Source organism: Choloepus didactylus, chromosome 9 (genome assembly GCF_015220235.1).
Source record: "Choloepus didactylus isolate mChoDid1 chromosome 9, mChoDid1.pri, whole genome shotgun sequence".
Taxonomy (NCBI): Eukaryota; Metazoa; Chordata; class Mammalia; order Pilosa; family Megalonychidae; genus Choloepus; species Choloepus didactylus.
Genome location: NC_051315.1, coordinates 81,090,218 through 81,116,309, shown reverse-complemented (window position 1 = coordinate 81,116,309; position 26,092 = coordinate 81,090,218). Strand labels below are relative to the sequence as shown.

Sequence of the window (26,092 nt, the reverse complement as noted above, 5' to 3'; positions counted from 1 at the left end):
GAACAACCTAGACTGACCAGAGAAGAAATAGAAGACCTCAACCAACCCATCACAAGCAAAGAGATCCAATCAGTCATCAAAAAGCTTCCCACAAATAAATGCCCAGGGCCAGATGGCTTCACAGGGGAATTCTACCAAACTTCGAGAAAGAACTGACACCAATCTTACTCAAACTCTTTCAAAACATTGAAGAAAATGGAACACTACCTAACTCATTTTATGAAGCTAACATCAATCTAATACCAAAACCAGGCAAAGATGCTACAAAAAAGGAAAACTACCGGCCAATCTCCCTAATGAATATAGATGCAAAAATCCTCAACAAAATACTTGCAAATCGAATCCAAAGACACATTAAAAACATCATACACCATGACCAAGTGGGGTTTATTCCAGGCATGCAAGGATGGTTCAACATAAGAAAAACAATCAGTGTATTACAACACATTAAAAACTCGAAAGGGAAAAATCAATTGATCATCTCAATAGATGCTGAAAAAGCATTTGACAAAATCCGACATCCGTTTTTGATAAAAACACTTCAAAAGGTAGGAATTGAAGGAAACTTCCTCAATATGATAAAGAGCATATATGATAATCCCACAGCCAGCATAGTACTCAATGGTGAGAGACTGAAATCCTCCCCCCTAAGATCAGGAACAAGACAAGGATGCCCGCTATCACCAGTGTTATTCAACATTGTGCTGGAAGTGCTAGCCAGGGCAATCCGGCAAGACAAAGAAATAAAAGGCATCCAAATTGGAAAAGAAGAAGTAAAACTGTCATTGTTTGCAGATGATATGATCTTATATCTGGAAAACCCTGAGAAATCGACGATACAGCTACTAGAGCTAATAAACAAATTTAGCAAAGTAGCGGGATACAAGATTAATGCACACAATTCAGTAATGTTTCTATATCCTAGAAATGAAGAAACTGAAGAGACACTCAAGAAGAAGATACCATTTTCAATAGCAACTAAAAAAATCAAGTACCTAGGAATCAACTTAACCAAAGATGTAAAAGACCTATACAAAGAAAACTACATAACTCTACTAAAAGAAATAGAAGGGGACCTTAAAAGATGGAAAAATATTCCATGTTCATGGATAGGAAGGCTAAATGTCATTAAGATGTCAATTCTACCCAAACTCATCTACAGATTCAATGCAATCCCAATCAAAATTCCAACAACCTACTTTGCAGACTTGGAAAAGCTAGTTATCAAATTTATTTGGAAAGGGAAGATGCCTCGAATTGCTAAAGACACTGTAAAAAAGAAAAACGAAGTGGGAGGACTTACACTGCCTGACTTTGAAGCTTATTATAAAGCCACAGTTGCCAAAACAGCATGGTACTGGCACAAAGATAGACATATAGATCAATGGAATCGAATTGAGAATTCGGAGATAGACCCTCAGATCTATGGCTGACTGATCTTTGATAAGGCCCCCAAAGTCACTGAACTGAGTCATAATGGTCTTTTCAACAAATGGGGCTGGGAGAGTTGGATATCCATATCCAAAAGAATGAAAGAGGACCCCTACCTCACCCCCTACACAAAAATTAACTCAAAATGGACCAAAGATCTCAATATAAAAGAAAGTACCATAAAACTCCTAGAAGATAATGTAGGAAAACATCTTCAAGACCTTCTATTAGGCGGCCACTTCCTAGACTTTACACCCAAAGCACAAGCAACAAAAGAAAAAATAGATAAATGGGAACTCCTCAAGCTTAGAAGTTTCTGCACCTCAAAGGAATTTCTCAAAAAGGTAAAGAGGCAGCCAACTCAATGGGAAAAAATTTTTGGAAACCATGTATCTGACAAAGGACTGATATCTTGCATATATAAAGAAATCCTACAACTCAATGACAATAGTACAGACAGCCCAATTATAAAATGGGCAAAAGATATGAAAAGAGAGTTCTCTGAAGAGGAAATACAAATGGCCAAGAAACACATGAAAAAATGTTCAGCTTCACTAGCTATTAGAGAGATGCAAATTAAGACCACAATGAGATACCATCTAACACCGATTAGAATGGCTGCCATTAAACAAACAGGAAACTACAAATGCTGGAGGGGATGTGGAGAAATTGGAACTCTTATTCATTGTTGGTGGGACTGTATAATGGTTCAGCCACTCTGGAAGGCAGTCTGGCAGTTCCTTAGAAAACTAGATATATAGTTACCATTCGATCCAGCGATTGCACTTCTCGGTATATACCCGGAAGATCGGAAAGCAGTGACACGAACAGATATCTGCAGGCCAATGTTAATAGCAGCATTATTCACAATTGCCAAGAGATGGAAACAACCGAAATGTCCTTCAACAGATAAGTGGATAAATAAAATGTGGTATATACACACGATGGAATACTACGCGACAGTAAGAAGGAACGATCTCGTGAAACATATGACAACATGGATGAACCTTGAAGACATAATGCTGAGCAAAATAAGCCAGGCACAAAAAGAAATATTATATGCTACCACTAATGTGAACTTTGAAAAATGTAAAACAAATGGTTTATAATGTAGAATGTAGGGGAACTAGCAATAGAGAGCAATTAAGGAAGGGGGAACAATAATCCAAGAAGAACAAATAAGCTATTTAACGTTCTGGGGATGCCCAGGAATGACTATGGTCTGTTAATTTCTGATGGATATAGTAGGAACAAGTTCACAGAAATGTTCCTATATTAGGTAACTTTCTTGGGGTAAAGTAGGAACATGTTGGAAGTTAAGCAGTTATCTTAGGTTAGTTGTCTTTTTCTTACTCCCTTGTTATGGTCTCTTTGAAATGTTCTTTTATTGTATGTTTGTTTTCTTTTTAACTTTTTTTCCATACAGTTGATTTAAAAAAGAAGGGAAAGTTAAAAAAAAAAAAAAAAAAAGATGTAGTGCCCCCTTGAGGAGCCTGTGGAGAATGCAGGGGTATTCGCCTACCCCACCTCCATGGTTGCTAACATGACCACAGACATAGGGGACTGGTGGTTTGATGGGTTGAGCCCTCTACCATAGGTTTTACCCTTGGGAAGACGGTTGCTGCAAAGGAGAGGCTAGGCCTCCCTATGGTTGTGCCTAAGAGCCTCCTCCCGAATGCCTCTTTGTTGCTCAGATGTGGCCCCCTCTCTCTGGCTAAGCCAACTTGAAAGGTGAAATCACTGCCCTCCCCCCTACGTGGGATCAGACACCCAGGGGAGTCAATCTCCCTGGCAACGTGGAATGTGACTCCCGGGGAGGAATGTAGACCCGGCATTGTGGGACGGAGAACATCTTCTTGACCAAAAGGGGGATGTGAAATGAAACGAAATAAGCTTCAGTGGCAGAGAGATTCCAAAACGAGCCGAGAGGTTACTCTGGTGGGCACTCTTACGCACACTTTAGACAACCCTTTTTAGGTTCTAAAGAATTGTGGTAGCTGGTGGTGGATACCTGAAACTATCAAACTACAACCCAGAACCCATGAATCTCAAAGACAGTTGTATAAAAATGTAGCTTATGAGGGGTGACAATGGGATTGGGAAAGCCATAAGGACCACACTCCACTTTGTCTAGTTTATGGATGGATGAGTAGAAAAATAGGGGAAGGAAACAAACAGACAAAGGTACCCTGTGTTCTTTTTTACTTCAATTGCTCTTTTTCACTCTAATTATTATTCTTGTTATTTTTGTGTGTGTGCTAATGAAGGTGTCAGGGATTGATTTAGGTGATGAATGTACAACTATGTAATGGTACTGTAAACAATCGAAAGTACAATTTGTTTTGTATGACTGCGTGGTATGTGAATATATCTCAATAAAATGAAGATAAAAAAAAAGCTAATAGGGCATCACAAAATAAGCTTTGGTGAGAAAATATCTTTATCAAGGGAGAAAATACCAATACTTATTTCGACATGAGAAATACATTTTATAAAGTAAATTTGAGTAATAGCCATTGAAACTACAGACAGCACATATTCTAAATGTTATTTAGGAAACATCTTATCAGATGATGTTTAGATACCATTATAATGTAACATCTGATTAGAACTTACATTTTATTTTTAGTATTTTACAGACAGCAACTTCCCCCCCAACAATCTCTATTTATAAAACAAATATATAGAATATAACTGATAATCATAACAAACATTATTACCTTACATTTACTAATAAACATTCTAAATGCATTTGGCTTACTTATTATAAGAACTTATATTCTTGTTACTTTACCTGCTAAATATTAGTGATCTGGTGGGATTATTTTCAGTTTACATTTTCCCCATGATGTGAATAGCATTTAATAGATAAAATGACATACGTGTATTGAATGGTAATGTGTTTATTGGTTTGAAATTGGAACATGTTTAGTTTGCCTTGGTCTATCTCTTTAGGACTTTAAAAGATATCTTTAAGATATGGCTTTTGGGAAATCAGTAATATACTGGCAGCCTGGAGAATGAACATTAGCACATTAAAAAGGTGGTAATTATTTAGAACTCAGATATGTGGCAGATATTTGGATAATTTGTCTTTCTGTTATAAATTCATTTCCAACAAAAAAAGCTGTTATGACGTACAGTGTGTTGTTTTGAAAAATAAAATGTTATGGATCAATAAAAAAAATAATAACATAAGCCATCCATTTATTGTAAAATGGGAACATACTCAGAAGTCATGTAACCTGTGATTTTTGGTAAAAAGTGAATGTACTTTAAACATCAAAATTACTTACTGCTCTATTTCTTTTAGATTCCTGTCGGAAACCGTATGTTGCCTTTATTCATGGAATTACAATGGGTGGAGTGAGTATACAGTTTCATTTTCATAATTGATATGTCGGTTGTATTAAAAATAAAAATTATTAAACAGGAATGAGGTGATGAATGTAATACAGTAGAGCAAAAGCTAATTTGTGTAACTCATTGAAACAAAATCATACGGATTTTGGATCATTGCTGATTTAGATATATAATATTTGCTTATAGCACTTTTAGACTATCTCAGCCTAAAAGAATGTCTTATGTTCTTAATTATATTATGTGCTGTTTTTTAAAGAGAGTTATTTGTAAAATCTCTGTATCCACTAAGCAAAAAGCCTTCTCTTTTGTCCCTTCCCTTCATCGTCTGGTAACCTAATCTACTTACTTTCTCTATGAAATTTGCTATTTCTAGGTATCTCATATAAATTACATCGAACAATATATGTCCTTATGTGCCTTGGTTATTTCACTCAGCATAATGTTTTCAAGGTTCATCCATGTTGCAGCATGTCTCAGAACTTCATTCCTTCTTGTGGTTGAATAATATTCCATTGTGTGTATGTTAGGGAAATTCAAATGTTTACTCAATATTTTGGCATACAGTAAAATAAAAATGGATTTTTCTGACTTGTTCTCCTCTTTGATCAAAATTATGTCAAATTATGTCATTTCAGTGTTTATGAAAGTTACACAATTTTTTTTATGAATAGAGCTTTAAAGGAATTGTTCGGTCTGTTGCCTAGGAAGTCCTTTTTTTAATTTTCTTTACTGTTTATTTTAAACATCTGAGGCTGAAGTTTCTCGAGCTAATATATAAGAGAAAAGCAAATTTGCTTTAAAAAATAAAATTAATTTTAGATATAGAATAGAGAAAAGTCCTTCATTTTTATTCCATGTATGTAGTGCCACTGCCGTGTCTCTCCTGAACTGAATTGGATTTGAAGAACTTGCAAGTTTCTCTTCTCCTAACCACTCCTCTCCCTCTTTTCATTTTACAGGAAAAACAAAGTTAGCCAACCCAAAATATGGTTGCAATATGGTATTGTTTTTTGTGTTTCTCAAAGCGTGTCATGTAGCCTGTCTTTTAAGATGCTGCTGGTAAAAGGATTTTGTAATCAACCAATAAAAATTTAAAAGTTCTAAAGCATATTTTAGAAGGAGTATGTTTCAATGACTAGGGAAGAAGTGGGAATTGGAATGGTATAGAAGCACTATTTAGCCATATGACATTGAGATATGTCCTTTTCTTATTTGAAAAGAAGTAACAGTCCTCAAAAGATTGCATTATGTTATTATATTGCAAAGGTCTATAAGACATAATAGGTAACTTCTTTTTGTGGTTTTGAAAGGTATTCTGTTTTTTGTGCTGTTAGTGACCGTTGAATAGATGGCATTTCAAGAAACCATTTTTTTATTACAATAAAGTGCTGGGTTTTTCTTCACAGCATCCAGTCACTTAATGGTGTCTGAACTTATGAAAGAAGAAATGAAATAATTTTATTAACTAGGTTAAAGAAGAATTTTAGGGAAACTTTTGAGTTCAGCATACTTTGGTACATTTCTTCCCACCTCCCACATCATTTAAAATCTCCAGATTTTTTTTTTTATCATTGTAAAATTTCTTGATGAGCCTACATGGTGTAATAACAGTGCAGAGATGGGCCATGCCAATTTTAAATGAGAAAATCAGCCAAGAAACTTTAAAAAGATTAAATATAAAGTTATTAACTAAGCCTGAAAAAAAATTCTAAATTTACATTTTGCCATTTCATTTGCCCTTGTTTGAAACGGCTGAAATTGTAAAGGCTGCAATCTGCCAGCAAAGGAATGTTCTTTTTTTCATACAATAAAGGTTGGAAGAACTGTGCTTAGAAGATTGATCTGTTTATTTGCTCCTGCACACAATTTGTTAGTGGTGTTCCCTTTAACTTCAAGGACAAAATGAGTTAGTTTTTTCTCTGTATAGAAAAAATGAGAACAATTTTAGTATGATCAGCCTTTTCCTGGTGAATGGGAACTTCTGCTGATAGTCTTATTGCTAAACCTAAACCTATCCCTCTAGATTAAGGTGACCTTGTTTTAGACACAGTAAGTAAGACATACACAAAATGAGCTTTTATTTGTGATTTTTATTCGTCTATTGGAAGTTTAGGGTGAAAACAGCCAATCTCAAATGTGATGAAGCCAAACTTGAAGTGGATGTGCAAAGATAAAGGAAGACCAGTCTGTTACTAAAGATAGGAACTGCAGTGCAATTGCACTGAGAAGTAGAAATAAAAGGACTGTATTGGCAGGTAAACTTGTTACATGGGGAAAGTAATACTATGTATTAAGAAAGGAAGGGTGATCGGACAAAGAAGGAGCTAGAAGAACGTAAGAAGAACCTCCTTCAAAACTGAAACGTTAGTAACATAGAGGGAACAGTGAGAAGAAAAAACAAAAAATTTCCCTTGGATTTCTAAGTGAGTAGGGGTATGTGTTTATATGCATTCATTTTTCTCTGTTTATAATTAAATTTTCTCCAAATATGGATATCTTCTTTTTCAAGAGAGTGGGGTACTTTTTCCCACCCCTCTTTTTCTCCCTACTGGGATTCCCTACTCAGATTTCTTTTTTTGTTTGTTTGTTTCGTTTTTTATTTTTTTTTATTTTGAAATAAATTCAAAGTTATAGGAGCAGTTGCAAAAACAATACTAATCCCATACGCAGAATTCCATCATACCCTGGCCCCCCTCCCCTGATAGCCCAGTCCACCAACTTTAATGTGCTGTCCCATCGCTATTTCTTTCCCTTCCTCCCTCCCTCCCTCCCTTCCTATCCTCCATCATCTATTGCTCTGTCTTCTGAACATGAGAGCTAGCTGCTCATACCCTTGAACAAACACTATAATTCACATATACACTTCCCCATGAATAAGAACATTCTTTTATGCAATCCCATTAGGCGCAGCTACGAAGTACAAGAGATTCAACAATGATACAAAGCTTACATTCTATATTTCCTTTTCCTTATGTCTCAACTGTGCCCCTTTGAGCCTCCTGTCCTCCATCCTCCAATCCCCTCCAGGTTCATCCTTGGCATTCAATTGTCATCTATTTAGACTATCTTTTTTTTTTATTTTTTTCAATTGTGGAAACATATATACAGCCTGAATCTTTCCATTCCACCCCCTCCCTAGCTTTCCATTAGTGGGATTAATCACATTTAGAATATTGTAATGCTCTTTCCCACCATCCATTACTAGAAATTTCCCTTCACCTCGAACAGCAACCCTACACTCATTTCTTAACTCCCCATTGCCCCTTCCCCCATTTCTCTTAACCCATACTCTACTTTTCATCTCTATGGTTATATTCGCTACTAATTTCTTTGTGTTTACTGTGGGGCTTAAAATTAACCTCTTAAATCCATAACAATCTTGTTTTTCTTTGTTACCTCCTTCATTTCAATAGGACACATAAACTATGTCTCCTCTATTCCCCCACCTTTATATAGTTGTCTAAAATTACATATTTTATGTTGAGTTCAAAACCACTGATTTGTCATTAGAGTTTGTGTATTTTATATCATGTAGGAAGTAAATAGTGGAGTTACAGTTCAGAAATTATTGACTTCTATTTGTATTCCATTGTGGTTGGAGAATGTGCTTTGAGTATATTCAATTTTTTTTTTTTTTTTTTTTTAATTATTGAAGCTTGTTTTATGTCCCAGCTTATGGTCCCTTCTGGAGAAAGATCTGTGATCACTAGAGAAAAATGAGTGTCCTGGTGATTTGGGATGTAAGGTACTATATATGTCTGTTAAGATTCTCTATATCTCTTTCTCCTTTCTTTGTTTCTCTGTTTGTAGGCCTCCCTTTAGAATCTGAAGTAGGGCACGTCTTTTATTGGCAAAGTCTCTCAGCATTTGTTTGTCTGTGAAAAATTTAAGCTCTCCCTCAAATTTGAAGGAGAGTTTTGCTGGATAAAGTATTTTTGGTTGGAAATTTTTCTCTCTCAGAATTTTAAATATGTCATGCCACTGCCTTCTCGCTTCCATGGTGGCCGCTGAGTAGTCACAACTTAGTCTTATGTTGTTTCCTTTGTATGTGGTGAATTGCTTTTCTCTTGCTGCTTTCAGAACTTGCTCCTTCTCTTCAGTATTTGAGAGTCTGATCAGAATATGTCTTGGAGTGGGTTTATTTGGATTTATTCTATTTGGAGTTCGCTGGGCATTTATGCTTTCTGTATTTATATTGTGTAGAAGGTTGGGGAAGTTTTCCCCAACAATTTCTTTGAATACTCTTTCTATACCTTTACCCTTCTCTTCCCCTTCTGGGACACCAATGAGTCTTAAGTTTGGATGTTTTATTTTATCTATCATATCCCTGAGATCCATTTCGATTTTTTTGATTTTTTTCTCCATTCTTTCTTTTGTTCTTTCATTTTCTGTTCTGTGGATTTCTAGGACACTGAGACGTTGTTCAGCTTCCTCTAGTCTTGTATTGTGAATATCCAGAGTCTTTTTAATTTGGCCAACAGTTTCTTTTATTTCCATGAGATCTTCTATTTTTTATTTACTCCTGCAATGTCTTCTTTCTGCTCTTCTAGGGTCTTCTTTATGTCACTTATATCCTAGGTCATGGTCTTCTTGATGTCCTTTAAATCCTTTGCCATGTTTTCATTCCTCAATTGTAGTTCTTTGATGAATTGTGCGAGGTACTTTGTCTCTTCTGATATTTTTGATTTGTGTGTTTGGAGTTGGATCTCCATATCGTCTGGTTTTATCATATGCATTAAGATTTTCTGTTGTTTTTGGCCTCTTGGCATTTGCTTTGCTTGATAGGGTTCTTTCAAGTTGTAAAAAAAAAAGGAATGGATATCAATCTAATTTTTCAGAAACACAGTTTGGTGACATACTCTTTCTCTAACTAATCAGCAGATGGCGTCTGTGAGTCACCTGTACCCCTCAAGTCAGTTCTCCACCTTGTCCCCGCGGTGTGTGGGGAAATGCTTCTTGTGGGGTTCAGTTCGGGAACTCAGTTTGGGTGTGTTGCTGGAGCCATCTGCTCTGAATGTGGGGCGTGTGTACGGGTGGCCAGGGAGGAAGGGCAGCTTTAACATTCAAATCCCCCAGGTTCTGTGAGATTCAAGGCCGCCACAAGAATCTAAGCCTTCATTTTAGTTCAGCCCCAGACCCTCTCTCTCGCTGTCCCACAAACCACCAGACTTGGCGTAGCCCCTGGGTTCTCCGAGTGGGTCCCCCCTCCCAGCCGCGATCATCCAGGAGCTCAGCCGAGGAATGTTGTGCTACGTCACTAGTGCATGCTTCCCCTCAAGGGAAGCCCCACGCCGCCGGGCCGTGCAGCTGCGCTCTCAGCCTGAAGCAAAGATGGCCAAACGGGGCATCTCAACTCCCCTTCCTTGCACAGTTCCTCCTTCCCAGCTCCGGGACAACCGGTGGGGCTCTGGGCTGTGGGCACGGCCCCAGGCAGCAGTTTATCCAGCCCTCCGGGGAGCCAGCTGTGAGCTGCGGGGTTTCTTTCAGCTCCTGGCTCTCCCCTCTGTTCCCCCGGCCCCGAGGGTATCTGCGGCGGACTATCCTCCAGACCAGACACCGAGAGGCCGGCCCAGCCCCCTCTTGCTGTGTTTTACTGCGTGGTTCCCACTTCCGCAACTGCAGCTGCTCCTGGGTTCCCCCCACCCCTTTTTTTTTTTTTGTAAAAGAGCCAGTCGGTCTCCAAATGCCAAGCCCTGACTTCCCCACAATGCTGCGTGGCTGCGGGTCTTCCAGCCAGCTTACTCACTCGTTTCAGAATGCAGACTCCTGGTTTCACCAAGTATATGGCCCCTGTGATACTAGCAGACCTCGTCCAGCTGGCACATCGCTGTAACCGGTATTCTGGGTCACTTTCTGGTTTTTATCTAGTGTTTTTCACGGAGGTGTTTTTTTGCCCTGTCTCACCTAGCCGCCGTCTTCTCAGATTTCTTTTTTGTCTTATTAGGTTGTGACCGAGCAGTTAGGACTTAGGGGATGATTATGATTATGCAATCATTATATAGATATTCCTTTTTACTTTCTAGTATATTAGAATAGACAGAGGAAAATACCTGAACTGAAATCCAGCTGCCTTGATCTCTGATAATGTTTGTATAACTATATAATCCTTATCTTGTGATTGAAAAAACCTTGTGACTGACCCTCACTTTACCTTCTTATCCTGTTTTTCAACTTTAGAGTTTTATGATCATTAAAGACAGCCCCTGATGTTTATTAATGGAAGGCCTTGAGTCAGCCCAGAACTAACCCACCCCAATTCCAAAACTGTCTTGCTAGATGAAGCTGGATCTAACCAAAATTGTACTGCCTGATAAGTGCCATTGCTTAAACTTTAACCTCTAAGTGACATATACCTCATTATAATAGTAAAATTCATCCCCATTTTTTCTGTTTGCTAAAGTTGCCAGAAATGCAGTGTACCAGGAATGGGTTTGGGTTTTACAATGGGGATTTATTAGTTTACAAATTTACAGTTCCAAGACCATGAAAATGCCCCAATTAAGGCATCAACAGGACAGCACTTTCTCTGTGGAAAGGCCACTGGCATCCAGGGTTTCTCCATCAAATAGCAAGGCACATGGCCTACGTGTGCTGCTGATTCTTTGCTCCTGGGTTTCGTTGCTTTCAGCTCCTTGGTTCCAGTGTCTTCCTCTCTGAATTTCTGTGGGTCCTCTCTTAGCAGCTCTGGGGCTTTTCTCTTTGTGCGAGCTCTCTGCAGGTGATTCTCTTTGAGCTCTCTGGGCTTTTTCTGTCTTTTATCCTCATAAAGTACTCATAAAAGTCCCACCCACAACAGGTCTGCACCCACAGGAATGGATTAAAAGAACATTGCCTTTTCTGCAGTACATAACATCTTTCCAACCAGCGCACCCATCATATTAAGGCCATTTTCTTACATACATTCTGTGACTAAACATGTAATCATTTTGTGCATGCTCATTAATCAGATTATCTCTAGCCTTGTCATCTCTAGCCATTGTGTTCATTATCCTAAAACCTGCCCGTCTTGTGTTAATATACAATCATCAGAGTTACTGCAGTCAGAGACAGATTTTTAGGCCGATAAGCCATCTGTCTGATCTCCTGCTTCGCACCTAGCAATAAACTCTCTCTTTGAAATCCCGGTGTCTCAGGAATTTGTCATTTGAGCGCATTGGGCAGAGAACCCACCACTTTTGATTGTTATCAAGGGGTCCGTTAATATGGCTTTCAGTTCCAGAATTTCTCATAGTAAATTTTTGGGGTTGTTAATTTCTTCACAAGTCTCTTTTCTAGGTAAGCATTGGGTTATATTAATTTTTCAAAGATGCAGTGGATTATTTCTAAGAGCTTTTCCTATGCCACTTGGCAGTCTTCCTTAGGTGTTTTAACTCTATCTCATCCCTTGTCTCTCATATTAGATAGAGCCCTTTATTCCATACCATCCCTTTTTTCTTTTTCTCTGTTATCTTTTAGCCCAGGGATATCTGAGTACAGAATTGGAGAGGGCTTTCATTTCCTTACCAGGAACTTGGCTTCACTGCCTTGCCCCCCTTCTCCATTTTCAGGTATTGAGTTCTGGGAACTAGAACTTTGATTTTCTAGGAATATGGGTATTCTTGGCAACTTTCCCAGACTTGTGGGTTTTCAGATCTACAGGGAGTCCTTTTCCTTTTCCTTTGGCTGTTTCCTATTGGTTATATTGGTCAGGCTTTTTTGTTCTTTTTGTTTGCTTTTAACTGAAAGAACCCTAGGTTTACTACCCCCTGGGTTGTGCCATTTTACCCCTTCTTCTATCTGCGCCCACCCCATCCCCTCCCTACCTTAATGATTTGTGTCTAGAGAGCTCTATTCCTTACTGAGGCAGCAGACTATTTCACAGAGAAGAAAGGGGGAGGGAACTCCTCTTGCCTTCATAAAATGAGTTCATTCCCCTGAGGATGTATGGACATAAGAGGTTTGAGATTAACTAGAGGTTCATTTTTTTTTTTAGTTATTATTTGAGATTATTTGCAGCTATTTCACTCAAACAGCAAAACTTATCGTTGCCCATAATGTGCTAGATACTGGTTAGGCTCTGGGATAAAATAATGAACAGGCTTTCATTCCTCATGGAACATAATATCTATAGGGGCAGGTACAGGGTGGTTTGGAGATACATAAAAGGGTGCTAGCCTCAACCATTTGTGTATGTGTGAGTAGTTTAGTGGAAGGAAAGCATCCTGGAGGAAGTTACGTTTAAGCTGAGATTTAAAGAAGGGGGATTTAGCCAGGGAAAAACAAGTTGGGGGGTGGGAGTAGAAATGGGAAGTGGTGCAAGTGTGTGAGAGGTTGATGCAGTGTAAAAACAACAATTTATGAATGAGAAGAAATAACGTGAAAATGAGATGAGAAAGAGAATGCATATTTGGGGAAATTTCAATGTGCCTAGATTTTGGAGTATGAAGGAGACTGATAAATTCTGAGACCAGAGAAATAAGCAAGAAGTCAAATTACTCCCCTTTATAAATAAGATGTTAAATTGTTTATCCTGAGATTGATATGGAAAGTCATATTGATCTTGCTTAAGTGCTTTTAGCAGGGGTAATGACTTGAACAAATTTGCGTTTTTGAAAGAAAATTCTTTTGTGTTTGGAGGAGGGTAGAATAGGGGTTAAGGAGATTAGTTAAGCTATTACAGGGATCTAGGTGAGAGATGATGCTGATTTGAAGTACAGGAGGTAACAAAGGGACAGAAAATTAGATTTAAGAGAGATGTAGGAGGAGACTTGGGATTTGGTGTTGGATTGGATGTGAGGGATAAAGAGGAGAAGGAGGCAAGGTTGACTTGCAGGTTTCTAGACTGGGTGATGGAATGAATGGTGATACTATTTACTAACATTTGGGAGGAAGAGTGTCTGGAAGGTAAGTTAGGGAGGGTGAAGGAAGGTGAGTTTAATTTTGGGCTTGGAAGTGTGAGATGCCTATGGGCTATCCATGTGGGATTTTTTTTGTCTCAGGTTGGTTATGAAGATCTGAAACTCAGGTTGCTGCTTGGGCAAGAAGTAAACTTTGGGACTCGTGTAGTTACAGTATGCTTTACTGTGCATGCTTCTGTAACATGAGTTATTGCATATGCAGTTGGTAAATATGGGAATGACAGAATAATGCAGAAGTCATTGTATTGGTTCATAATGTATTTTTTTTTTTTTTTTTTTTTTTTGTTTTTCCCTAGGCAAAGGGAAGTAAAGTAGTGAAATAGGTGTCTAATCTTCAGCTAGGAAGGAAAAAAATGCTTAGCTCAGTTGCTGTACTGCAAATAGGAATTCTTTTGTTTGTATTTTAAGAAGATTTTAAAAATAAACAAACATGCCTTTTCTTGGGGTGCCCTCCACCATGAAGTGAATCCCCAACACTTGGCATGTGGGGTGTTTAATGGCAGCCTCACTGGCACATAGCTGCACTTCATCTGTATTGTACCAGCACCTGCCAATCCTGTTCTAATTATAGTGCTGCCATTCTTTCCACTCTAGTTTTGTGCATTTTTAATATCTGCTGCTGTGGCAGTCTTCCTTCATCTGAGCTGCCTGATGGGGGGACTAAATCAGTAGTTAATGTTTTGCAGAGTTAATGGGTATCCTTGGTAAATCAAAGGTTAATTAAAAGCATTCTATTATAATAATCCTTGTTTGAGTATATGATACAGGGCAGTGATTTCTTAGAACTTACATTTTTAAAAATCTTCTAAATTTTGATTAAATACGTATAGTGTTAGTCTGGTGACACATATATAATTTATAAATAAGTATACCTATATGGGGGGAATGTACTCTAGTAGTAAAAACCTTGAGTATGTACCTAGAAGTGTGTGTGTATATTTCTAAGAGTTATTTTAAATTGATATTTTAAAGTATGACATTTTCTACTGTTTTTTTTTTTAATTTAAAGTAACACTATACTTCTAAGTATAGTAGAATGTTAATACACAATTAAATTAAATATTTTCCTTCAATTATTTCTGTTAAATATCATTTTCATCCAAAATTTACATTTATCCATCCAATTGCAGGGTAAAAAAAATTGGTACTGGTATCTGTATCTTAGTCTTAATTAAAATGCATCAGTCTTTAATATAATCAGTATATTCATGTACATTAATATACAACATTAGCCTATTACTATATTAATGTGTCTTTATTTTACTGGGGGCTTGTTCATTTAACCTCCAATCTGATGCATGTGGTCCCTAAGATACATTACGAAACTTAATTTATAGTTACGATACTAACTTTACCATAGTGAAATAATGTGATGAAAAATCTATATGACTTTCTAACATATAGAAGACAATACACACCTATTTCAAACCATCATTTATAAGCCTGAATAAATAGTGAGAAGGTTCTCTCATAATCTCAGATACTGTGATGCAGTGTTCATTTTGGGCAGAAGCTTACTCATTCTCTCTGATCAGAATTTAAATCCATGACTGTGCAAGCCTCAGTCACATAACCCATTGTATGTCTTTCTGGGTTTGTTGTTTTCTGAACTGTGGTTGTCTGCTCTGTTTACTTTGGAACATTTATTTTTCAAACACCAGATTTAATTGTTCTGTTTGTTTTGTGCATTGTGGGATTCATATATATTACATCTCTTCTGATTAATCTTGCCAGTAATATAAATTATGGAGCATGGAGTATGTCTTAAATTAACTTTAAATATTCTTACAAATGATTGATTTTTATTAACAAAGTTGCTTTTTGTTCTAGAATAGTAATATCTTGAAATATAGAAGTGAATGTGTGTTTCTAGTTACTGATTAGCATATTTGCATTTTTGATGGATTTAATTATCCTTTTTAAGTTATTTTAATTAGATCTTTCAAAGCCTTAAATAGAGCCATGCCAGTTCCCTCCACCCTGATTGAACAATCTGAAAATTCATCTAGTTGTGTCTCTTAATAAAATAAGTCTCAGATTGCCTAATTTTTTTTTATCATCATTTTATTGAGATATATTCACATACCACGCAGTCATACAAAACAAATTGTACTTTCGATTGTTTACAGTACCATTACATAGTTGTACATTCATCACCTAAATCAATCCCTGACACCTTCATTAGCACACACACAAAAATAACAAGAATAATAATTAGAGTGAAAAAGAGCAATTGAAGTAAAAAAGAACACTGGGTACCTTTGTCTGTTTGTTTCCTTCCCCTACTTTTCTACACATCCATCCATAAACTAGACAAAGTGGAGTTTGGTCCTTATGGCTTTCCCAATCCCATTGTCACCCCTCATAAGCTACATTTTTATACAACTGTCTTCGAGATTCATGGGTTCTGGGTTGTAGTTTGATAGTTTCAGGTATCCACCACCAGCTACCCCAATTCTTTAGAACCTAAAAAGGGTTGTCTAAAGTGTGCGTAAGAGTGCCCACCAGAGTGATCTCTCGGCTCGTTTTGGAATCTCTCTGCCACTGAAGCTTATTTCATTTCCTTTCACATCCCCCTTTTGGTCAAGAAGATGTTCTCCGTCCCACGATGCCGGGTCTACATTCCTCCCCGGGAGTCATATTCCACATTGCCAGGGAGATTCACTTCAGATTGCCTAATTTTTGCTCTTAAGGATGCCAAATTTTAAAATAAGTGTGTTGGTCATTCTTATGGAGACAGAGTATGACTATGACTACATTTATATACTTGTTCAGTTTTCATTTAGTTATTTATGCTTTTAGCATTCTTTATAGTAGATTAAAATAGGATCGGATTCATTTTACTTTATCTGAACAATATCAACACAGTAATGCAAAAATAATTGTTAAATAATAATCCAAGTGAAACACAAGGAATGTCCAAGTGCTTGATACATCTTGAATGTGAAACACAGAGGGTTGAATGTAAAAGGATAGAAAAAGAAACCATATCAACACCAAAAAACTAGCTGGTATAATTAGTTTAATATCAAACAAGGTAAATTTTATAGCAAAAAGCTTGTACTTGAGATAGAAGGACACTTCATAAGTATAAAATGGTCAGATATAATGAATCTATAACTGTGCGCTCTGTGAATCTGCTTCTATTGTGTATTTTCCCTTTGGCTTTAGTCATGTGATCTTTTCTCACGTTTGATTGTTTCTAATTGAGTTTTACAGATGCAGAGATTATTTGTGCCCTAGGATGATGTTATCTTTCTCCACAGACAATATACCTTTCTATCTGGGATGCGTCTAGGTTAAGGGCACTAGTAAAATCCCAAATATCTTAATCCAACCAGGAGTAAGAGGATTCGAAGCTGGGCTTCAGTCAAGTGAGGGCCTGTCTGAGCACAGGCCATCTAACTCGTTAGATGTAGCATTTAGGGGCTCAAACCAAAGCCTTTTCTTGGCAAGCCCTAAATTCCAAGTTTTGTTCCCCTAGCAGGTAAGGCTTAGTTCAATCTTTTGAAAGCTCTGTTCATCTTTTTACCCTTTTAAGATTACTAGTGTCAGATTCTGTAATTTACTTTGTTGTATCAAGTGCAGGAAGATTCAAGTATTTGTCTAAAACTCAGTTTATAACTGATTATCAAGCTGAACTGAATTACCAAATGAGGTCCATAGCATACAGTATGACACACTAAAACTATGGGGACAACCTCTGCCTATCTGAAATAATGCTACTGGTATGATATTTTTAAGCATTTTTAATTGTTTCATCTTGTACAAAAATGGAAAACCCTAAAAGGGGAAATAAAGAAAACCACAATCATAGGAAATGATTTTTAACTCATCTCTTTCAGTAACAGATGAAACAAACATATACAGTATATGTATATATAAATATATATATAACCTATAACACATGATTGGAGCATTGTTTAATAAACTTGATGGAATTAACATCACCTCAGTAACTTCAAATTCATGTTCATTTCATGTGTACATGGATTATTTACCAAAGTTGACCATAGAGTTAGTCTCAACATATTTCAAAGGATTAAGTTTATGGAATATGTTCTTGGGCTCCAGTGGAATTAAGATAGCAGTCAGTAATAGATAATTAGAAAATTCCAAATGTTTGAAACTTAAGTTTGTATGACATCATAATGGAGTGATTAGAGTAGAAATAATAATTCACAAACTACATATACAGTAGAGAAGATCAACAAAGGCAAAAATTGTTTTTATAGACTAATGAAACTGGTAAATCCTTAGTGAAAATGATTATGATAAAAGTAAAACACAAGTTACAAATTTAGAAATGAATTGAACAAGTGCAGGGCTTAAATGGGAATCCAAAGACAAAAACCACAGCGTAGCTTGTCTTCTTGAGAATTGGACTGCAGGTATGGACTTAAGGCAGATTTAAGTAGTGTGGTTTTCTCTCATCATCTCTTTGCTTCTTTTTGTATGTTTGCTTTGTTTTCTGTGTTGTACAGTCTTCATCTTTCTCAGTTTTTTGGTCCCTACCTCACATAATTTCAACTTTCACTTGGCTGTCATGGCCTCTTCAGTTCAAATTTCACATGACCTTTAAACTTCATTGGCTATCATCAATTAGCTTCCACTGTTGTTTAGTCTAAATACCTAAGAGTGAGACTCTTGTCTAGTTGAATTTTTTCCTCTCTTTGCTCCCCAGGCCTTAGGATTCTGGTCAGCCTCAATTAGCTGTTCTTGACTCCAAAGCCCTTCCTTAGTTCAGCCTTCTGGAGGATTGGCAGAGTCTCTGGACAGGGCAGATTCCTTGAGAGAAAGGGCAGGGATGGAGCAGGCAATGACCATCTCTAGTATGTTTTTCTCATTTTAAAATTATATGATTAATTGAAATTGTAAGGTTGTGAAGTTTCAGAGGAATGGAACAAGGCCCTGTGACTGGTGGAATGAGCATGAGGAAGAGTGGTGGGAGAGAAAGTCAGAGAGAGAGGCTAGTCCAGATCATGTAGGGCCTTGCAGGCCATAGAATAGAGTTTGGGTTTTATATGTGTGTATGTTAAATATGCAGATAAATATACAAATTTGTTCAAATATGTATTAGAGATACATAGGGAAACAATCTGAAGGGTTACATACCAAATTGGTAATAACTGTGTGTCTCTGGGGAGGAAGGTACAAGACCACTAGCTACTGGTCAGAGAGGACTTTACCCTTATACATAAATGGTTGATTAATAAAGAGGGATATAGTCATATGCTGTTTGTGGAATTCAAGGTTAATTGAAAAGGGAGGGGGCAATAACCAGAGAAGTTCTGATTGAAACAGGCTTAGTCAGTGAGGCCTGGAGATCTACCTGTTGGGCATCCCCAGACTGAGGCAGCTCTTCTGAATCCTAGGGCTCAACAAAACATAGTCTGAAAACTGCTAATTCAGTCTTTCTCTTTTAAAGTTCTTAGGAAGACGGTCCTGAACACTAATAACTTTCAGTTACACTATGATAAACTGAAAGTTTTAAATAGAATATGAGGCAAGGACTCTTAAATAATACAAGGAATTATTAATATAACTAGTAATGTTTTATTTTTATGAGAATTTGTAAGACTTTATACAGTCGTGAAGTATTATACAATCTACTTTAGTTAATATTTCCAGTTGACTGTGTCCTAATAGAATACCTGTAACATAAATAATCATATTTGCCTATATAGAGAATATCTATCATTGTAACTTTAATTTACAAATGTTGATGTAGCTGGTGCTTGATAATTTTATTCATTTCCATATTTTTATATACCCTCTTAAAATTTAAGTTTAGCATACAGTACACAAAATTTATGGTAAATTGCACATTTCCAAATATTTTCATAACCAAAGTTTTAAAAGTTTTAAGAACTTTTAAATGACTGAACTGAGTCTTTCAAGATCTTTGAAAGAGTTAAGGAAATTGTAATGAAAAATTAGAAGAATCAAACTCAAATAGAAATGAGGCTCTTTCTGTTTAGCTGACACTTACAGAACCTTGCTAAGGACCAGACATTGTTCCAAATACTTGACATGTTTTAACTCAGTTAACTCTATGATGACAAAGATAGAGTACACTGATTAAAAAGGATTAAGAATGAGAAGAACTAAAAGGAGCAGAAGTTCTGAGTAATGTGAAAAGACCATAATAAAGGAAATGTATTTTACAATGTGAGCACTGTCATAAACTTTGTCATCATGTACATACTTGTCATTTCATCTTATTCAAATATGTCTTTAGTATTTAAAAGGTGACTGTGTTTGCCCTTCTCAATGACATTCAGTAAGTCAGAGATATTCTTTCAACTAAATCTTAGCTTCCAAAACTTATGTTTAGTAAGCAACTTTTAGATGTTATATCATTGGCCCCATTAAATGTTGTATGTGAGAAAAATGACATTCCTAATTTTATTTGATGAAATAAAATGTATTCATATTATATTCAAAACTACTGGAGTTTTCTAGCTTGATTATGGGTGGGCTTGTTTCTGTTTTGATTATTGGTTCTATTAAGCAGTTCTCAGTAGTTCAGGAAGGAGTCACTATTCTATGATCATGCATCTATTTTGAAATGTGAGGGAGTTGGGGAAGTAGGATATGAAGTATAACATAGGATACTTGATTGAAATTATCTTAACTAGAATAAATTTATTCCACATATTAGGGATACCCATATATTTTTTCTCCAATAAGTTCTTCTAAAATTATGTGGAATATACAGATAATTTACTTGTTTTCTATAATGTATGTATGTGAATTTGTTTAGGTATTTATATGTTACAGTATTTTTAAAATCAAAATTATTGCCTTTTTTCTCTAGGGAGTTGGTCTTTCAGTACATGGGCAATTCCGAGTGGCTACCGAAAAGACTCTTTTTGCAATGCCGGAAACATCAATAGGTAAAAAACAAAATATTTCGTAAGCATTTTTAGAGTTATCTTCTTTTGATACATTTCAAATTACATCTTCTTGTTGAAGCAATTGATGGTATCTTTTGTGCCATGTAGGCATGAAAGAACTTTTAAAAAGAAATTGGAATCAGAAGATATCTAAAAGTTTATATTAGCTCAATAACTATCTGAAAACACAAAAGTAAGAATATTTACTTGGAGATACTAACATTGTAGTTACTTTAGATAAAAGAGATTAGGGGAAAATATTCTTAAATTTACATCTATGATCATTTTGAGTTAATTTTTGTATATGGTATGAGGTATGGATCAAAGCTCATTTTGCAAATGGGGGTACAATCATTCTGGCACCATTTGTTCAAAAGGCTATTGGTTCTTACTGAATTTCCTTTACTCCTTTGTCAGTTGTCTGTGTCACCCTTTTGATTATTGTTACCTTATATATATTGTTTTGAAATCAGGTAATGTTAATTTTGTCCCTTTTTTTTCAAAGTTATTTTTGCTATATAGGTCTGTTTTGGTTTGTGAAAGCTGCCAGAATGCAATATACCAGAAATGGATTGGCTTTTACAATGGGGGTTTATTAGTTTACAAATTTATAGTTCTAAGGCCATGAAAATGTCCCAGTTAAGGAATCAACAGGATAATACCTTCTCTGAAAAAAGGCTGATGGCATCTGGGGTTCCTGTGTCACAAGGGAAGGCACATGGCTAGGTCTGCCCATCCTTCTCTCCTGGGTTTAGCTTCTGGTTTCAGTGGCTTTCTCTAAAATGTCTCTGCCTTTTATCGCCTCAGAGAGGACTCCAGGAAGGGGATTAAGACCAACCTTGAATGGGCAGGATCACATCTCCATGGAAACAAGCTAATCAAGAGGTCCCACTCACAATAGGTTTGCCCCCACAAGATTGGATTAAAAGAACAATCCTTTTTGGGGTACATAACAGATTCAAACCAAAACAAGGTCCTCTGCTTTCCATATGAATTTTAGCATGAATATGTTAATTTCAACCACGTAAGAGGTGCATACTCACCCTAGAAATGTCCAGAGGACACACAGTTCACCAGGACTGTGAGGAGTAAAAGAGCAGTTCCATCTACCCTGAAGAGCTCAGTGGTTACTTTTCTCTATAGATCAGATAGTTCTGTGGGACCTACTGCCACTGAACTTGGATCCTTAAATATAATAGGGATGATCAGATCCAGGTTGGCTAGAGGCAAGTTGTGGCACTTAATCTCCAAAGAAAAGGTGGCTGTGGCTACTGTAATGGGCAACAGTAAGAACAGTAATCAGAATAGTTTTACTCAGAGAGACTTATAGTGTTTGCTAGTTGATCACTGGTTACCTGGGAGTGAAACAGATGGGTAGTCTACTAAATTCCTTTTTTTCTTTAAATTTTATTTATTGATAAATTAAAAAACAAACAAGCAACAACAAAAACAGATTTCAAACAAAACAAAGCAAAGGATTAAGAAACACAAATAACCTAAAATAACTACTTCGCTTCCAACATTTTCCTACCATACCCCAAGAAAATTAACAAACCATAATCAAAGGCATAAGAAAAACCAAATAACCTAAAATAACTAATTGAAGCTAATTTTTTAAATGCAGTAGCTTTTTGTACTTGATCAAAAAAGGAAAAAAAATTCAACAAAACAAAGGAATAAGAAAAACAGATAAACTAAAATAACTGCATTGCTTCCATGTCCCTACCATACCCCAAGAAAATTAACAAACTCTAACAAAACAAAGGAATAAGAAAAACAAATAACCTAAAATAATTACATTGCTTCCAACATGTTCCTTCCATACCCAAGAAAATATGTAAACCATAGTCATTCCTGAGAATTCTCATAACATTGAGATTACCCTCAATAGCTTATCTGTTCTTAGTAGATTATCATTTCCCCTTCACTAGTTGCTGTCTATCTCTAGGTCCCCCACATTCTACAATATAAAATATTTATTTTACATTTTTCACAGTTCACATTAGTGGTAATATACTCTCTTTTTGTGTCTGGCTTATTTCACTCAGCATTGTGTCTTCAGGGTTCATCCATGTTGTCCATGTTTCACGACCTTGTTCCTTCTTACTGCTGCATAGTATTCCACCGGGTGTATATACCACATTTTGTTTATCCACTCATCTGTTGAACGACATTTGGTTTCCATTTCTTGACAATGGTGAATAATGCTGCTTTGAACATTGGTGTGCAAATATCTGTTCATGTCACTGCCTTCAAATCTTCTGGTTATATACCAAGAAGTGAAATTGCTGGATTGAAGGGTAACGTATTCTAAGTATTCTAAGAACCACCAGACTATCCTCCAGAGTGGCTTTACCATTATACAGTCCCACCAGCAATAAATAAGAGTTCCAATTTCTCCACATCCTCTCCAACATTTGTAGTTTCCAGTTTGTTTAATGGCAGCCATTCTAATTGGTGTGAGATGATATCTCATTGTGGTCTTAATTTGCATCTCCCTAATAACTAGGGAAGATGAACATTTTTTTTCATGTGTTTTTTAGCCATTTGTATTTCCTCTTCAGTGAAATGTCTTTTCATTTCTTTTGCCCACTTTATATTTGGGCTGTTTGTACTATTGTCATTGAGTTGTAGGATTTTTTTGTATATGCAAGATACCAGTCGATTGTCAGATACATGGTTTCCAAATATTTTTTCCCATTGAGTTGGCTGCCTCTTCACTTTTTTCACAAGTTCCTTTGAGGTACAGAATATTTTAACTTTGAGGAGTTCCCATTTATTTATTTTTTCTTTCATTGCTTGTGCTTTGGTGTATGGTCTAAGACGTGACCTCCTAATCATCTTGAAGATGATTCCCTACATTATCTTCTAGGAGTTTTATGGTGCTGTCCCTTATATTGAGGTCTTTAATCCACTTTGAATTAATATTTGTGTAGAGTGTGAGGTAAGGGTCCTCTTTCATTCTTTGGATATGGATATCCACCTCTCCCAGCTCCATTTGTTGAAGAGACTGTTATGTCCCAGTTAAGTGGTTTTGGGGGCTTTATCAAAGATCAGTCAGCTGTACATCTGGGGGTCTATCTCCGAATATTCAATTTGATTCCATTGATCAATATGTCTGTCTTTGTGCCAATACCATGATGTTTTGACTACTGTGGCTTTATAGTAAGCTTCAAAGTCAGGAAGTGTACGTCCTCATGCTTCGTTTTTCTTTTTTAGGACATTTTTAGCAATTCGAGGCATCTTTACCTTCCAAATAAATTTGACAACTGGCTTTTCCAAGTCTGCAAAGTAGGTTGTTGGAACTTTGACTGGAATTGCATTGAATCTGTAGATGAGTTTGGGTAGAATTGACATCTTAACGACATTTAGCCTTCCTGTCCATGAACACGGAATATTTTTCCATCTTTTTAGGTCCCTGTTCTAGTTTACTAATGCTGCTGGAATGCAAAACACCAGAAATGGATTGGCTTTTATAAAATGGGGTTTATTTGGTTACACAGTTAACAGTCTTAAGGCCATAAAGTATCCAAGGTAATGCATCGACAGTCGGGTGCCTTCACTGGAGGATGGCCTATGGTGTCTGGAAAACCTCTATTAGCTGGGAAGGCACGTGACTGGCATCTGCTTGCTTTCAGGTTGCGTTTCAAAATGGCATTCTCCAGAACGTCCACATCAGGTTCCCACAGCTGTCTTCAATATGTCTGTCTCAGCTACAGCTAGCTGTGAGCTCCTTCTGTCTGAGCTTTTATAGAGCTCCAGTCAACTAATCAAGGCCCACTTGAATGGGTGGGGCCATGCCTCCATGGAAATTATCTAATCAGAGTTATCACCTACAATTGGGTGGGTCACATCTCCATGGACACAACCTAATCCAAAGGTTCCAACTTTATCAACACTAATATAATGTAACTGCCCCTACAAGAATGCGTTTATAAAGAATATGGCTTTTTCTGGGGGACATAATATATACAAACCAGCACAGTCCTCTTCTATTTCTTTTAGTAAAGTTGTGTAATTTTCTAAGTATAGGTCTTTTACATCCTTGGGTAAGTTTATTCCTAAGTACTTGATTTTTTTAGTTGCCATTGAGAATGGGATCTTTTTCTTGAGTGTCTCTTCAGTTAGGTCATTTCTAGTGTATAGGAACATTACTGACTTATGTACATTAATCTTGTAGCCCACTACTTTGCTAAGCAGTTTGTTTATTAGCTCAAGTAGCTGTGTCATCGATTTCTCAGGGTTTTCCAAATATAAGATCATATCATCTGCAAATGACAATTTTACTTCTTTCTTTCCAATTTGGATGCCTTTTATTTCTTTATCTTCCAGGATTGCTCTGGCTAGCACTTCTAGCACAATGTTGAATAACCATGGTGACAGCAGGCATCCTTGTCTTGTTCCTCATATTAGAGGGAAGGCTTTCAGTCTCTCACCATTTAGTACCTATGCTGGCTGTGGGTTTTTCATATATGCCCTTTATCATATTGAGGAAGTTTCCTTCAATTCCTACCTTTTGAAGTTTTTTTATCAAAAAAAGATGCTGGATTTTGTTGAGTGCTTTCTCAGCATCTATTGAGATGATCATTTGATTTTTCCCTTTTGATTTGTTAATGTGTTGTATTATAATTGATTTTCTTATGTTGAACCAACCTTGCATGCCTGGAATGAACCCCTCTTGGTTATGGTGTATGATTTTTTTAATATGTATGGATTTGATTTGCAAGTACTTTGTTGAGATTTTTTGCATCTATATTCATGAGGGAGACTGGCCTGTTGTTTTCCTTTCTTGTAGCATTTTTACCTGGTTTTGGTATTAAAATAATGTTAGCTTCATAAAATGAGTTAGGTAGTTTTCCATTTTCTTCAGTTTTTTGAAAGAGTTTAAATAAGATTGGTGTCAGTTCTTTTTGGAAAGTTTGGTAGAATTCCTCTGTGAAGCTATCTGGCCCTGGGCTTTTATTTGTGGGAAGCTTTTTGATGACTGATTGGATCTCTATGCTTGTAATTGTTTTGTGGAGGTCTTCTCTTTCTTCACTGGACAGTCTAGGTTGATCATGAGTTTCCAGGAAATATTCATTTCCTCTACATTATCTAGGTTGTTGGTGTACAGTTGTTCATAGTATCCTCTTATGATTTTTTAAAATTTCTTCAGGATCCACAGTAATGCCCCCTCTCTCATTTATTGTTTTGTTTATTTGGGTCTTCTCTCTTTTTGATTTTGTCAGTCTAGTTAGGAGCTTGTCAATCTTGCTGATCTTCTCAAAGAACCAACTTTTGGTTTTATTTATTCTCTCTATTGTTTTTTTGTTCTCTATGTCATTTATTTCTGCCTTAATCCTTATTTCTTCTACTTGATTTAGGATTAGTTTGCTGTTCATTTTCTAGCTTCTTCAGTTGTTCCATTAGTTCTTTGGTTTTAGCTCTGTCTTCCTTTTTAATCTATGCATTTAGAGCTATAAATTTCCCCCTCAATACCACCTTTGCTGCATCCCATAAGTT

The 26,092-nt window shown here is 36.6% G+C and overlaps 1 protein-coding gene across 2 annotated transcripts in view; it reads left to right on the top strand.

Annotated features, from left to right (window-relative positions):
• Positions 1–26,092, top strand: part of HIBCH (3-hydroxyisobutyryl-CoA hydrolase) — a 141,084-nt gene that overhangs the window by 32,814 nt on the left and 82,178 nt on the right. For both annotated transcript variants that reach the window (XM_037850657.1, XM_037850656.1), the window contains exons 6-7: positions 4,745–4,797; positions 20,512–20,590. In XM_037850657.1, coding sequence (XP_037706585.1) covers positions 4,745–4,797; positions 20,512–20,590 — 132 coding nt within the window. The remainder of the gene's footprint in view (positions 1–4,744; positions 4,798–20,511; positions 20,591–26,092) is intronic.